A 15,597-nucleotide genomic window follows, 5' to 3' on the forward strand; every position below is an offset into this window, starting at 1 on the left:
TTTCAGTACCGGTTACACGCCCGGCCCTGGGGGCGGAACCTTCATGCTCAGTGCGTGTTTCCGTCCTGGGGGAGGGGAGGAAGGAACGGACCGGAGTAGCGTCCTTGTGTTTCCCTTCCGGTGAGTGAGAAATGGGGGTGTGAGCGGGCTGAGCGTGTTATTAAACCTCCCCCCCCCGGGGTGGGGGGCAGGCAGGAAGGGTACAGCCATTATATACACTGGGGTGGTACCTGCCCCTCTATTCTGCCCCAGAGCTGCCCATATATATAGTAACAGCCCCCTGGGGGGCAGGAGAGACAGGCTGGAAGGGTACAGCCATTATATACACTGGGGTGGTACCTGCCCCTCTATTCTGCCCCAGAGCTGCCCATATTATATAGTAACAGCCCCCTGGGGGGCAGGAGAGACAGGCTGGGAAGGGTATAGCCATTATATACACTGGGGTGGTACCTGGCCCCTCTATTTCTGCCCCAGAGCTGCCCATATATATAGTAAACAGCCCCCTGGGGGGGCAGGAGAGACAGGCTGGAAGGGTATAGCCATTATATACACTGGGGTGGTACCTGCCCCTCTATTCTGCCCCAGAGCTGCCCATATATATAGTAACAGCCCCCTGGGGGGCAGGAGAGACAGGCTGGAAGGGTACAGCCATTATATACACTGGGGTGGTACCTGCCCCTCTATTCTGCCCCAGAGCTGCCCATATATATAGTAACAGCCCCCTGGGGGGCAGGAGAGACAGGCTGGAAGGGTATAGCCATTACATATATTATACACCTGCCCCTCTATTCTGCCCCAGAGCTGCCCATATATATAGTAACAGCCCCCTGGGGGGCAGGAGAGACAGGCTGGAAGGGTATAGCCATTATATACACTGGGGTGGTACCTGCCCCTCTATTCTGCCCCAGAGCTGCCCATATATATAGTAACAGCCCCCTGGGGGGCAGGAGAGACAGGCTGGAAGGGTATAGCCATTACATATATTATACACCTGCCCCTCTATTCTGCCCCAGAGCTGCCCATATATATAGTAACAGCCCCCTGGGGGCAGGAGAGACAGGCTGGAAGGGTAACAGCCATTATATACACTGGGGTGGTACCTGCCCCTCTATTCTGCCCCAAAGCTGCCCATATATATAGTAACAGCCCCCTGGGGGGCAGGAGAGACAGGCTGGAAGGGTATAGCCATTATATACACTGGGGTGGTACCTGCCCCTCTATTCTGCCCCAGAGCTGCCCATATATATAGTAACAGCCCCCTGGGGGGCAGGAGAGACAGGCTGGAAGGGTATAGCCATTACATATATTATACACCTGCCCCTCTATTCTGCCCCAAAGCTGCCCATATATATATATATAGTAACAGCCCCCTGGGGGGCAGGAGAGACAGGCTGGAAGGGTATAGCCATTATATACACTGGGGTGGTACCTGCCCCTCTATTCTGCCCCAGAGGCTGCCCATATATATAGTAACAGCCCCCTGGGGGGCAGGAGAGACAGGCTGGAAGGGTATAGCCATTATATACACTGGGGTGGTACCTGCCCCTCTATTCTGCCCCAGAGCTGCCCATATATATAGTAACAGCCCCCTGGGGGGCAGGAGAGACAGGCTGGAAGGGTACAGCCATTATATACACTGGGGTGGTACCTGCCCCTCTATTCTGCCCCAGAGCTGCCCATATATATAGTAACAGCCCCCTGGGGGGCAGGAGAGACAGGCTGGAAGGGTACAGCCATTATATACACTGGGGTGGTACCTGCCCCTCTATTCTGCCCCAGAGCTGCCCATAACCCCCCCCCCCCCATGGCTGCCTCTGCTGGGAGACACCCCCCCCCCCCGTAACCATGACAATGTCTCTGTCCCTGTGCCCATAGGAACTGTTTCTAGCAGTTATTCTGGTTGTACAGCTGCACCTCTTCGGGCTCTCAGGGCATTCTGGGAGTTGTAGTGCAGCTCGGCTACTTCTGTGTGCCTGACCCTGATGCCCCCCTGGCTGTGACTCTGATTCGCCAACGAGCTGCTTTGTGTTCAGAATCTCCAATGGGAACTACATCTCCCAGAATCCTCACACAGCCTGCTTGGAGCTGGGGGGCACTAGGTGAGAGTGGCTCCTCCCAAGCATGTTAGGGGCCCCCCAACCCTGGGCGGAGTCTGGGCGCCCCCATTGGTACTGATGGTGGGATCAGAAGGCAAAGCAGGGAACCCCCCCCCCCCCCATGTGTTTGGGGACCCTCTATTCACTCTCACTCTGATTGGCCCGTCAGTTGATGAACACCATGTGAGGGGGTAACACGCAGCATTGCTGCCTTTCTATTGGTGTCTTTATTTGGCTTGATGGCACCTGCCCGACCAATAGGCACCCCCCGCCCAGCTGTGCAGCTACTTCCCAGCATGCCTTGCGGTCTCATACACTGCTCGCCACTAATTGGTGCAACAAGTCACATGTTGCTCTTATTAGAGAATGACCCCCCCCCTCCCTTCCCAATACCTGGGGCTGCACCTCATATCCCTGCTTAGCCTGCAACTGACTGTAAGCTCTTGGGTTCCAGTTCTCTGTGTGTAGGAGCTGCCATATTGTTTTCCTTGGAAGGTACATTATATGTATGGGAGGCAGCTGGCATTTAGTTTCTGCCTTGGCATCTCCTGCAGTCTCAGCGCCAAGGGAAAGTGCCACTTAGCCCCTCAGTGTTGCCAAGGATTTAACCCTTCCCTGGACTGGCACCTGTAGGCCGGCAGAGAGACGCAGATTAAATGGGTTGGTTTATTGGGAACTGACAGTTTGGGGCGGCACCGAGTCTTCTTTATTCTTGTAGAAAGTGGTCACTGTCTGTTGCCCAAAGGGGCTTTCCTACCGGCGTGATTTTTGTGGGGTTTCCAGTAGTTTCAAAAACCCCCTTATTGCCCCAACAGTCACATAAATACCAGCACGGTGGGGAGGGGACAATGTGCAAACTGTGGGGGCTATTGTATAAATCACAGGGGGATTCTGGGAATTCTGCTTCTTACCAACTTCCTGTATTATTGTATAGCTTTGTATTGGCACAGAACCTTCTCTGTATATATACAGTGTGCCCAGAGCATTCCTTCTCTGTATATTTGTATTTATACATATGGGTAGGGGGTGCCATAGTGTTTCCCTTAGACAGTACAGTATGGGGGTACAGCTTATTGTGTGCCCAGAACATTCCTTCTCTGTATATTTGTATTTATACATATGGGTAGGAGGTGCCATAGTGTTTCCCCTTAGACAGTACAGTATGGGGGTACAGCTTATTGTGTGCCCAGAACATTCCCTCTCGTATATTTGTATTTATACATATGGGTAGGGGGTGCCATAGTGTTTCCCTTAGACAGTACAGGTTATGGGGGTAACAGCTTATTGTGTGCCCAGAACATTCCTTCTCTGTATATTTGTATTTATACATATGGGTAGGGGTGCCATAGTGTTTCCCTTAGACAGTAACAGTATGGGGGTACAGCTTATTGTGTGCCCAGAACATTCCTTCTCTGTATATTTGTATTATACATATGGGTAGGGGGTGCCATAGTGTTTCCCTTAGACAGTACAGTATGGGGGTACAGCTTATTGTGTGCCCAGAACATTCCCTCTCTGTATATTTGTATTTATACATATGGGTAGGGGTGCCATAGTGTTTCCCTTAGAAGTACAGTATGGGGGTACAGCTTAGTGTGTGGCCCAGAACAATTCCCTCTCTGGTATATTTGTATTTATACATATGGGTAGGGGGTGCCATAGTGTTTCCCTTAGACAGTACAGTATGGGGGTACAGCTTATTGTGTGCCCAGAACATTCCCTCTCTGTATATTTGTATTTATACATATGGGTAGGAGGTGCCATAGTGTTTCCCTTAGACAGTACAGTATGGGGGTACAGCTTATTGTGTGCCCAGAACATTCCCTCTCTGTATATTTGTATTTATACATATGGGTAGGAGGGTGATGTTACTAATGGGGATACTTTCCTATAATGTCCAACCCCCTCTCTCTCTCTGGTTACACAGCAGCCAATGAAAGATGAGCCTGCGGCTGATCACATGGGATATAAAAGATACCCTGCTGCGAGTCCGGGTGCCGGTGGGGCAGCAGTATTTTGCCGAAGCCAAGAGGCAAGGTCTCTGTATGGACCCCGGTTCCTTGGAGACATCGTTCCGTAACGCCTACCGGACTCAGAGCCGGCTCTTCCCCAACTACGGGTTGGCGCAGGGCATGGACTCCCGGCAGTGGTGGTTGGATGTGGTGTTGCAGACATTCCGACTCTCCGGCGCTGAGGATGATGAGACCATCCGGTCCGTGGCCCAACAGCTCTACCAAGACTTTTCCACTGCCCGTAACTGGGCCGTGGTACCGGGAGCCAGGGAGGCGCTGGAATCCTGCAAGGGGCTGGGGCTCAAGATGGCGGTGATCTCTAACTTTGACAGGCGGCTGGAGGAGGTGCTAGAGCAGTGCGGCCTGGGGGGGTATTTTGAGTGGGTACTCACCTCTGAGAGCGCCGGGGTGGCCAAACCCGACCTGGGGATATTCCGGCAGGCGCTGAGCTTGGCCGAGGTGCCACCCCACCAAGCGGCGCACGTGGGGGACGATTATGTCAACGACTATTGGGCGGCACGAATGGCGGGAATGCGCAGCTACCTCATCCGCCCCCGCGCTCCCCCCAAACCCCTGCAGTGGAACGTCCCGGAGGAACATGTGATCCACTCCCCCCAGCAGCTCATTCCCAAACTGGAAGGGCTTCTATTAAACTCACCCACCTAGTTATACCATGTGGTTTGTGCAAAGGGAATGATGGGAAAGTGGGAGGGGCCTTGTAGAAGCAGCAGATCCTTATATCTAGTTGGGGTTTGTCTTCATCACTTCAGTTATACCATGTGACACACAGCAGTTAGCCAATCGCTTTACATCAACTGCCCCCTGAGCCCGGCTGCCTCATTCAGCTGCTGGCATGATCTGGGCACGCCCCGCCCTGCTGGAGTTTGTACATATACCGGCTCTGTGTCAATAAATACATTATCTCTGCCAGAATAACTCCCAGTATTTACTCTGTGACTCCTAAAGGCTCTGCACCCACCTAAACACTGGCACCCAATGTGTCCCCTGGCACCTGTGGGTGGGGGGGGTACAGCTTATTGTGTGCCCAGAACATTCCTTCTCTGTATATTTGTATTTATACATATGGGTAGGAGGTGCCATAGTGTTTCCCTTAGACAGTACAGTATGGGGGTACAGCTTATTGTGGCCCAGAACATTCCTCTCTGTATTTTGTATTTATACATATGGGTTAGGTGCCATAGTGTTTCCCTTAGAACAGTACAGTATGGGGTACACTTATTGTGTGCCCAGAGCATTCCTTCTCTGTATATTTGTATTTATACATGGTAGGGGTGCCATAGTGTTCCCTTAGACAGTACCAGATTTGGGTACCGCTATATTGTGGTGCCCAGAACATTCCTTCTCTGAGTATATTTGCTATTTGATACATATGCGGTGTGTACTGGGTGCCGATCAGTGTTTCCTAGACAGTACCAGATTGGGTACAGTCTATCTTGTGTGCCCAGACATTCCCTCTCCTGTAGATTTGGTATTCTATACACTCATGTTGGTTAGGACAGGTGGCCATTAGTGTGCCTTAGACCAGTTACAGTTGGGGTACAAGCTAGTTGTTGCCCAGAACATTCCTTCTCTGTATTTTGTATTTATACATATGGTAGGAGTGCCATAGTGTTCCCTAAATCCCATTACACAGTATGGGTAACAAGCTATTGTGTGCCCAGAAACGATTCCCTCTCTGTTATATTCTGCATATTTTACATATGGCGAGGATGCCATAGTGTTCCCTTAAACAGTACTAGTATGGGTAACAGCTTGTGGCCCAGGAACACTTCCTCTCTGTATATTTGTATTGGTATACATATGGGTAGGGTGCCATAGTGTTCCCTGACATACAGTATGGGTACAGCATTAGTGTGCCCAGAACATCCCTCTCTGTTATTCTGTATTATACATATGGGTAGGAGGGTTGCCCCATAGTGTTCCTTAGACAGTACAGTAGGGGGTACAAGCTTATTGTTTGCCCAGAACATTCCCTCTCTGTATATTTGTATTATAGTTACATATGGTATGGGCGTCCATAGGTTTTCCCTTAGACTCCAGTCATGGCGCGTTAAGTATTGTGTTGCCAGAACATTCCTTCTCTGTTTATTGTCGATTATACATATTGGGGTAGGAGTGCCTAGGTTGCCTCATAGACAGTACATAGGGTGTACAGCTTATTGTTGCCCAGAACAGTCCCTCCTGTATATTTGATTTATACATATGGGTTAGCGATGGTGCGCTAGTTGTTTCCCTTAGACAGTACATATTGGGCGGTACAGTTCTATTGTTGTTGCCAGACATTCCTTCTCTGTATGTATTGTATTTTATACATCATGTGGTAGGGGTGCCAAGTGTTTCCTTAGACATACAGTATGGGGTAACAGCTTATTGTTGCCCAGAACATTCCCTCTCGTAATTTGTATATACATATGGGTTAGGAGTGCCATAGTTTCGCCTATAGGACGTACAGTATGGGTACAGCTTATTGTGTGGCCCAGAACATCCTTCTCTTATATTTGTATTCTATACCATTATGGGTAGGAGGTGCAAGGTCCCTTGACAGTACAGTAATGGGCCGTACACTGTGTGCTCCAGAACAATTCCTTCTCTGTATAGGTTGTATTTATACATATGGGTAGGAGTGCCATAATGTTTCCCCTTAGACAGTACAGATGGGAGTACAGCTATTGTGTCCCAGAAATTCCTTCTCTGCGTCATATTTGATTTACATATGGGTAGGGGATGCTCATATGTCCCTTAGACATACCAGTATGGGTACAGCTTATGTGGTGCCCAGAACATTCCTTCCGTATATGTTATTGTAACATTATGGGTAGGGTCGTGCCATGTGTTTCCCTTAGACAGTAAGTATGGGGGTTACAGGTGCTTATTGTGTTCCAGAACGTTCCTTCTTCTGTATATTGTATTATACATATGGTAGGGTGCGCATAGTTTCCCTTAGACAGTACTATGGGACAGCTTATGTTGCCCCAAAACATTCCTTCTCGTTATATCTTGTATATATTTATTAATGTGACCCATGAACCCAAGGGTATTAGGCATGCGCCGGTCCCTGGCGTGATACAATGAGAGACAGAAGTCAGCAGACAGGGAGGGTAGAGAGAAACAGGAGTTGGGGCATGTACCAGTCACACGGGCGGTCAGACAGGATAATTTATAGTATCAGTCACTTACCGGTCAACGTGGGTAACAGAAACTGTCTCCGTGGGAGAAAACATATATTTTATCCCGAAATCAGCCACAATAGTGATGTAAACTTCCGTTCTAGGAAGAAGTCTTAGGACCTGGGTAGCGATGTTCTATAGATCCCAGTGATTTAGACTTCCTGGTCTAGAATGAAGTCTAGGACCTGCTATCGTACGACACTGTTCTATAGATCCCGTGAGTGTAATCTTCCTGGTCTAGAAGAAGTCTATGGACTGGCGGTATCGCCAATCTTAATCGGCTTACTTTTCCCTGATCTGTGATGAACCTTACACTTGGTCTAGAAAGAATCGTTTAATTGATACCTCCCGTGCGTATGCTAATTGTGCTGATTCCTCAGGTATCGTGTTCTATAGATTTCCCAATGATGAACTTCTGTTCTAGAAGAGTCTATGGACCTGGGGTATCGATTTCATAGATCCCAGTGATGTAACTTCCTGGTCTAGAAGAAGTCTATGACCTGGGATGGTATCGATGTTCTGTAAGACCAGTGATGAAACTCCTGTCTAGAAGAGTCTATGACCTGGCCGGGTATCGAGTTCTATAGATCCAGTGATGTAAATCTTCCTGGTCTTAGAAGAGTCTATGACTGGTGGATCGATGTTCTATAGATCCCATGATGTAACTTCCTGGTCTAGAAAAGTCCTATGGAACCTGGTGGTATCTATGTTTCTATAGATCCAGTATTTACCTTTCCTGGTCTAGAAAAAGGTCTATGGACCGATTATCGAATGTGTCTATAGATCCCAGTGAGTGTAACTTCTGGTCTTAGAAGAAGGTCTATGAGCCTGGTGGATCGAATGTTCTAATGATCCCAGTGAGTGTATACTTACCTGTTCTGAGAAAAGTTCTTATGGACCTGGGTATGATGGTCTATAGATCCTAGATGTAAATTCCTGTCTAGAAGAGTTCTATTGGACTGGTATCGATGTTCTATAATTCCCGTGATGTTCACTTCCGTGGGACTAGAAAACTATGACCTGGTATCGACTGTCTATAACCTAGTTGAATTCACTTCCTGGTCTAGAAAAGTCTATGGACGGGGGAGGTATCGATGTTCTTTAGATCTTCGAGTGATGTCATCCTGCGTCTAGAAGAAGTGCTATGGACCTGGGTATATCGATTTTCTATAGACCCGTGATGTTACTTTCTGGTCTAGAGGTGTCTAGAAGCCTGGTGGTATCGATATCTAAGTCCTAGTGATGATATCCGGTCTACCGAAGCAGGCTTAGGACCTTGGGTATCCAATGTTCTATAATCTAGTGATGTCCACTTCGTCTGTCTAGAAGAAATACTAGAACCTGTGTGTATCGATGTCTATAGATGCTAGTGATGTTCACTTCCTGGACTAGAAGAAGTCTATGAACCTGGGGTATCGATGTTCTAATAGTGTCCAGTTGATGTTATTTTTGTCTAGAAGAAGCATATGACTTGGCGGTGCGATCAAGGATTTATCTGTACGCTACTCGGTGATGTTGTTCTATAGATTGAACCCTCAGTGTATCGACTCCTGGACAGGAAGAGTCTTATTTGCACCTGCCCGTGCAGGCAGCGAAAGCCGGCGATGCAGTCTCAGTGGGTATCGATGTTGCTATAGATCCTAGTTGATGGTCACTTTCCTGGTCTAGAAGAAGTCTATGACCTGGGTATCGATGTTTCTATAGATCTCGGATGTCATCTTTCCTGGTCTAGAAGAAGTCTATGACCTTGGGTGGTATCGATGTCTCTCTATAGATCCCAGTTGATTTACTTCCTTGTCTAGAAGAATTCTACTGGACCTGGGAATCTATGATCTATACGATGCCTCATGATGCTTACTTTCCTGGTCTAGAAGCAGTCTATGACCTTTGATCTAATTTCTTTATAATCCTAGTGATGTCACTTCTGGTCAGAAAGGATAAATCTATGAACCGTGGAGGTATCGATTGTCTATAGATCCTAGTGTGTCACTTCCTGGACTAGAAGAAGCTATGAATCCTTAGGGGTATCCGATGTCTCTTATAGTCCCAGTATGTTATTTCTGGTTCTAGAAGAAGTCTTATGACCTGGGGATCGTGTTCAGAGATCCTATGATGTAACTCCTGGTCTAGAAAAGTCTTGGACCTGGTGGTATCGTGTTCTATGAGATCCCAGTATGTACTTCCTGGTCTGAAGGAAGTCGCTATTGGACCTGGGGCAGGGCCGGTATCGATTTTGCTATAGATCCCAGTGTGTTTCTTCCTGGTCCTAGAAGAAGGTCTATGACTGGGGTTTGGGTATATGTTCTATAGATCTGTAGTGATGTCACTTTCCTGTTAGAAATAGTCTATGGACCTGGGGTTTGGCTAATGTTCTATAGATCACTAGTGATGTTACTTCTTGCTTCTGAAGAAGTCTAGAACATCTCCAATAAATAGTAAAAGTTCCCTCTTTAGCCTCACTTGTTCTGACAAAGGCAGATCGCTCGTCCGGCATACAGCGAAAGACGGGGAAAACTGGTTGTGGAACCTCGCTCGGGGTGGAGGACAACACAAGCGCCGGTCGGTGAGAAGATGAGTTCCCCCACATCTAATCCAGCACAACCCAAATAGCTTTGTGGGCCTTCGAGCATTCCACCGCCGGTGCTCGGAATGTGGCGCGAGCGAAAGTCCGTTGTCGTAGCGGTGAGAAGACCAAGGTCGGATGTGTACCCCTCAGTCGGGAGTCGTTTCCCGAGCCCTTGCGCGCCATGGATTCCGTAGGCTCACTTGCCAGGTTTGTAAGCCGCCCGCTCTTTCCACGTGACCTTCAGGAGTTGACGCCGCCTTGGAACCGATCCCGGTGGCAAGCTTAGTGGCCAGTGTTTAAAGCCGTGTTCCGCTCGTCGGAATAGTTCTTGGCCTTCTTCTGCGTAGGGAACGTCATGAGGCCTTGTCCTCTTTGTGAGGTTGCCAGAACAGGGCCCCATGGTATCTTGTGGTACAAACTGATGTCTCACGACACTGCCAACGGTGGAGGAAATGCTCATTAGTCAGTGCCCAACTGGTGCCCAACATCAGTTGCCCGTGGCCGTCCTAATACCAACATCAGTGCCCGGCTCCGCTATACCCAGACATCAGTGCCCAACATCAGTGCCCGGCCTCATACCCATATCTAGTGCTCCGGCTCATACCCAACAGCAGTGCCCGCCTTGCATACCCAACGATCATGCCTAACATCACGTTTGCCCTGCCTCATACCCGAATATCAGTGCCTTCTCATGACATTCAGTGCGACCTCTGTTATACCTAAACTACTCATCACAGTCCTCGGCTCGCAGCTAACCAATGTCATCAGTGTCCAACAGAGTGTCAGCCCTTAACCTCATACAGAAACATACATGTTGGCCCTGGCTTTGACCTCCATACTATCAGTCCCGGCACTTGTCCCCAAACGAATCAGTTGCCGTGCCTTGTGATACCCAACATCAGTGCTCCGGCCTTGACCTCTAACTATCAGTGCCCAGACATCAGTCCGGCCTCGTGCGTGTGCCCAACAATCGGTGCCGCCCTCTGTCGCTACATCGGTGCCAGCCTGCCCTCTGTTGCCCAACATCGGTGCACGCCTCGGTGCCTGGCCTCGTGCTCCAACAGTCGGTGCCGGCCTCGGCCCAACATCGTGCCCGCCTCGTCTGCCAACATCGGTGCCGGCCTCGTTGCCCAAACTTTGGTGCGCAGGCCCGATTGCCAGCAACATCAGTGCCCGGCCTTCCAGCTTTTCAAATGGTGGGTCCACTATGACCCGACAACCAAACCCTATTGCTCTGGTGAGGCTCCAGTTGTTATTGTTATGTTACTTTTTATTCTATCTTTCATTCAGCCCTCCCTATTCATATACCAGCCTTCATCATCCACTCCCCTGGTTGCTTAATGTTAACTTGACCCTAGCAACAGATTAGCTTGCTGAACTGGAAAACTAATGAACGAAAAAAAAAACTACAAATAATAAAAAATGAAGAGCCAAATGCAAATTGTCTCAGGAATATCACCCTCGACATCATACTTAAAAGTAACTCTACAGGCGACAATCCCATTAATTGCCCCTGGAATTCCCAGCATGACTTGCCGAAGCACCCATCGCTTTTAGGGCGAGGGTGAAGGGTTACTAGGGAATATTCTCCGATCCCATAAATACTTGCTGTTTGTTTAACTTCCCGGAGACAGCAGTATAGTCTGTTTGATTCGCCTAGTGGGTATTTGGGGTGTGGGGGTCGGCGTCTCTATGTGTATTGGACCCGCGGAGGCAGCCAGAACACGGAGGAGTAGATCAGTCGTATGCTCCTTTATGCGAGCATTGGACTTCTGGTACGCAGTTGGTGTTAAAAGTTTTAACTGTCCGATTCCTGCTAAGGCTCCAGGGGATTTTCCTTCTTGCTTCCTCCTGTCCTGATAAGGGAGAGACGAAGACTAGCCGGTTCGGTCGTCTGTTTGCATGTTAAGACCCTACGGTCCGAACGGACCAGCCCCCTCAATCTATTCATACCGCTACCCTGGTGGCACAGGGATCTCGTACCTCGTTCTAGTGCTTCAGCGAACTCGTCGCAAATAGAATGAGGATAAATACGTCCTTATAAGTAAACGCAGTGTAATCATAGAACTTATATGGCCTGTTGACTTGCCTTTTTAAAAGCGGTGACCCTAGCATACCAGTAGAACAAAAGATGATATGACGTCCAACCTTCTACTTATATGGTGGAGTCGTCGTTCAGCGCGTTGGCCGTTCAGCATGTCCCCACCAGCGGCCGGTCCGTCATACCGGAGAGTTTGAAGGCGGTGAGGTCGCTCCAGTGCCGCGTTGGTAGATCCCTGCTGGTCTGCCGCTCCTGCCCCGCGGTGGACTCTTCTGCCACATGCATGCTGCTCCGGCTCTCGCCTCTGATTGTCACGACATCCGTCTGTTGCTTTTATAACGGTTCTAACCTCTTCGTATCTACTCGTCCTCTAGGCGCCGCCTGTCCGTCCTATAGATCACGAGTCAGCTATGCCGGACTGGTCAACGAATCCAATTTCAATCTGCTTATATACTGGTTGGTTTCCTCAATCTCTGCTGTGGACCAGTTTTTTGCAGCAAAGGTCCCTCAATCTCGGGTGTGACCATGTGTGTGATCAATTACCTCAATTTCTTCTGGCACCAATTGGCGAAGGTCCCTTCAATTCTCTGGTGGTGACCAGTGTCAGAAGGGTTTCCGCTCAATCTCTGGAGGCACCTATATGTTTCAGAAGTTCCCTCATTATCTCTGGTGTGATCCGTGGGTTCAGAAGGTTCCCTCATATCTTGGCACGAATTGGCCAGAAGGTTCCTCAATCTTCTGATGACCAGGTGTTGGTCAGAAGTTCCCTTCAATTCTGGGGCACCAATGTTCGTGTCAGAAGGTTCCCATCAATTCTCTGGTCCGTGCATCCATATTGTCAGTAAGTTCCCTTCAATCTCTGGCGGGCAACCAATCTCGGTCAGAAGGTCCCCCGACTAGCTCCTCTGGTGGTCTGGGCACCAATTGTGTGTCAGAAGGTCCTCCTCAACTCTCGTTTGGCTATCAATTGTCAGAAGGTTCCCTCAATCCTTGGGCATCAAGTTGGTCAAATGGTTCCCTCTATGCGTCTGGGGGCCGACCATGGTTGGTCAGAAGGTTCCCTCCAATCTCTGGGGCTATCTATAGGTGTCAGAAGGTTCCCTCAGCCTTCTGGGTGGCCATCCCAATCGTTGGTCAGAAGGTTTCCCTCACACTTCTGCTGGTTGGCCTGACGCGGTTGTTGGTGCGAGAATGGTTTCCTCAATCTCTGGGCCACCATATTTGTCAGAAGGTTCCTCAATCTCTGTTGCGACCCAATTGGTCAGAAGTCCTCAACTCTTGGTTATCTATATCTATTCAACGGTTCCCTGCAAATCTCTGTCGAGGGAGGATGCACCAATTGTCAGAAGGTTCCCTTCATATCTCTGGGTGTGTCCAGGGGGCACCAATTGTCAGAAGGTGTCCCTGCAATCTCTGGCGAGACCCCAATTGTCAATGAAGTTCCCTCAATCTCGGATACCAATTGGTCCAGAAGTTTCCCTCAATCTCTTTGGAGGACCCAATTGTCAGAAGTTCCCTCAACCTCTTGGGTTGAGACTCAATTTTCAGAGTTCCCTCAATCCTCTTGTTAGATGGAGACCAATTGGTCAGCAATTCCTCAACCTCTGCGGAGAGACAATTGGTCAGGATGTAGTTCCCATCAACCTCTGGGGAGACCAATTGTCAGGAAATTTCCCCAACTCTGGAGACCAACACTTGGTCAGAAGTTCCTTCAACCTTCGGGCGGCCACCATTGGTCAAATGTGTTCCCTCAGTCTCTCGTGCATCGCAATTGTCGAGATAGCTTTTCCCATACAACCTTGTGGCACCAAGTGGGTCAGAAGCAGGTTGTCCCTTCAGTAAACCTTCGTGGGTCAGAGACCAGACTTCGGTCCAGAAGTTCCCTCAATCTCTGAGTGCCGGTCCAAATTGCTGCCGTTCAGACAGGTGTTCTCAATCTCGGGGCCACTCCAATGGTCAGAGTTCCCTAAGTCTCTTTGGTGTAACCCAATTGGTCAGAAGTTTCCTCAATCTCTGGCGCACCAATAGTTCGCCATAGTGATGTAACTCTATTTACATCATGGATAGTTCCGGATCCTTATTGTGTGTGTGTAGTTAAGGGAACGTTACCGCCACACCGTGGTTTGTCTTTGCTGTGGGTCAAGTGTGGGTCCCCCAGGTATTCTGGATTCCCGGCGTCTGCAGCGCACTTCCTACAGCGATCCACGATCTTGTTCTGGGGCAGAAATAATAGTTTCATTAGTATATCCCCTTGCTCAGTAACGGGCCAGCAGCAGCACGGGTTTGCGGTATTGCTCAGTACGGCAGCCAGGCAGCACTGGGGGGTATTGTCAGTACGTGGGCAAGCAGCAGCCATCTGGGGGGTATTTGTCTCATACGGCAGCAAGCAGCCACTGGGGGTGTATTGCTCAGACGGCAGCAGCACACTGGGGGGTATTTTGCTCAGTACGGCACAGCGTCCACTTGGGGGGTATTGCTCATTACGGCAGCAGTCAGCCACCGGGGGGTATCTGCTCATTAACGGCAACAGCGCCACCGGGGGGTATTTGCTCAGTACGGAATCAGCCAAAAAGGGGGCCAAACCCCGGGGTATTGCTCAGTACGGGCAGCAGTCCGGGGGGGTCCCCAGTTTTACAGATGGGATGTCCCCAGTTTTCAGTGCTATGGGATCGCATGCAAACAGATCTTTCCCACGGTTCTGTTGCCTCAGGGCTGGCGACGGCCACTAGGAGGAGCCACTTGGAGTGCTCATGCTAATAAATAGCAGATTACTAGGGGGCATCAGAGCTGCATTAATAGGAGGTCCCAGTCTAGGGTGCAGTTTCAGCCTGAAGTAAGGCCATTGTGCATCATTACGCCCTGGGCCTGCAGGAAATTGACCATGCGGGGGGGGGGGACCATACCCCCCCAGCTTATACCCCATGAACCCAAACTCCATGGCTTCTCCCCTTGGCTCTGTGTTATTGTACATAAGGCCCATTGTCCTGCTGGGCTTGAGGAGCTCATTGGTGCAACGGAAACCATTCGCCCCCCCCCCCCGGGGTTTCCATCGCCTTTTTCATCCGGTCCCAAGGCGCTTCCGCATTCCTCCTGCCTGCATGCCCCCTCGTTAGGGGTCGCCCCCCAGCCCGCTCAGTAACTATATATATATATACAGCAGCTTTATGTGGGGTTAGAAATGGTCTTGCAATGGTCATAAAGCTACCTTAAAGTTGCTAGACAAGGGGACGCCGGGCAACCAGAAACATTGTCCATTAGTTGAAGGGTTCTTATTCAAGCCACTCAAAATCTAATTTCGGTTACGTACCGGTCGCCCAACAGCCAGCAAACCTTGTGTACTGGGTCCTGCCTGCTGCTCAATTCCAGTTTTCCTTTCATGCACCCCCCCTAGTTTGCTAGAGTAAGCCAGACATAGCCAACAAGTGGGATCTGCAAACAGAAAGGATCATTCAAAACCAGAAGGACCCAACTGCAACTTGCTAGAGAGAAGTCCATAAGATGGGCCTTTGCGGCTGTAGTCAGCGGGGCAGACGTTAATGGTTAACTGAGTTGTGATTGTCACTGTTTTGCCGAGCCGAGTGAACCCTTATGTCCCCGGCTCTGAGCTTGCACTTTCCTTCCTGGGCAGGCAGAAGCATTGCGGAGTTGTATTCAAGCTGGGTTACGGTATAACTGTTTATGGGAGGGTAACCCT

General features: G+C 49.6%; 1 protein-coding gene across 1 annotated transcript; it reads left to right on the forward strand.

The window, feature by feature from the left end:
* Positions 1 to 51: 51 nt before the first annotated feature.
* hdhd3 (haloacid dehalogenase like hydrolase domain containing 3) lies at positions 52 to 5,041 on the forward strand (the record flags this gene model as incomplete). The annotated part of the gene is given in 3 exon segments (NM_001079225.1): positions 52 to 145; positions 148 to 154; positions 4,024 to 5,041. Coding segments are annotated over 3 exon segments (174 nt in total), but the record flags the coding sequence as incomplete, so codon positions are not given.
* Positions 5,042 to 15,597: the final 10,556 nt, after the last annotated feature.

This window comes from Xenopus tropicalis, chromosome 8 (genome assembly GCF_000004195.4).
Source record: "Xenopus tropicalis strain Nigerian chromosome 8, UCB_Xtro_10.0, whole genome shotgun sequence".
Taxonomy (NCBI): Eukaryota; Metazoa; Chordata; class Amphibia; order Anura; family Pipidae; genus Xenopus; species Xenopus tropicalis.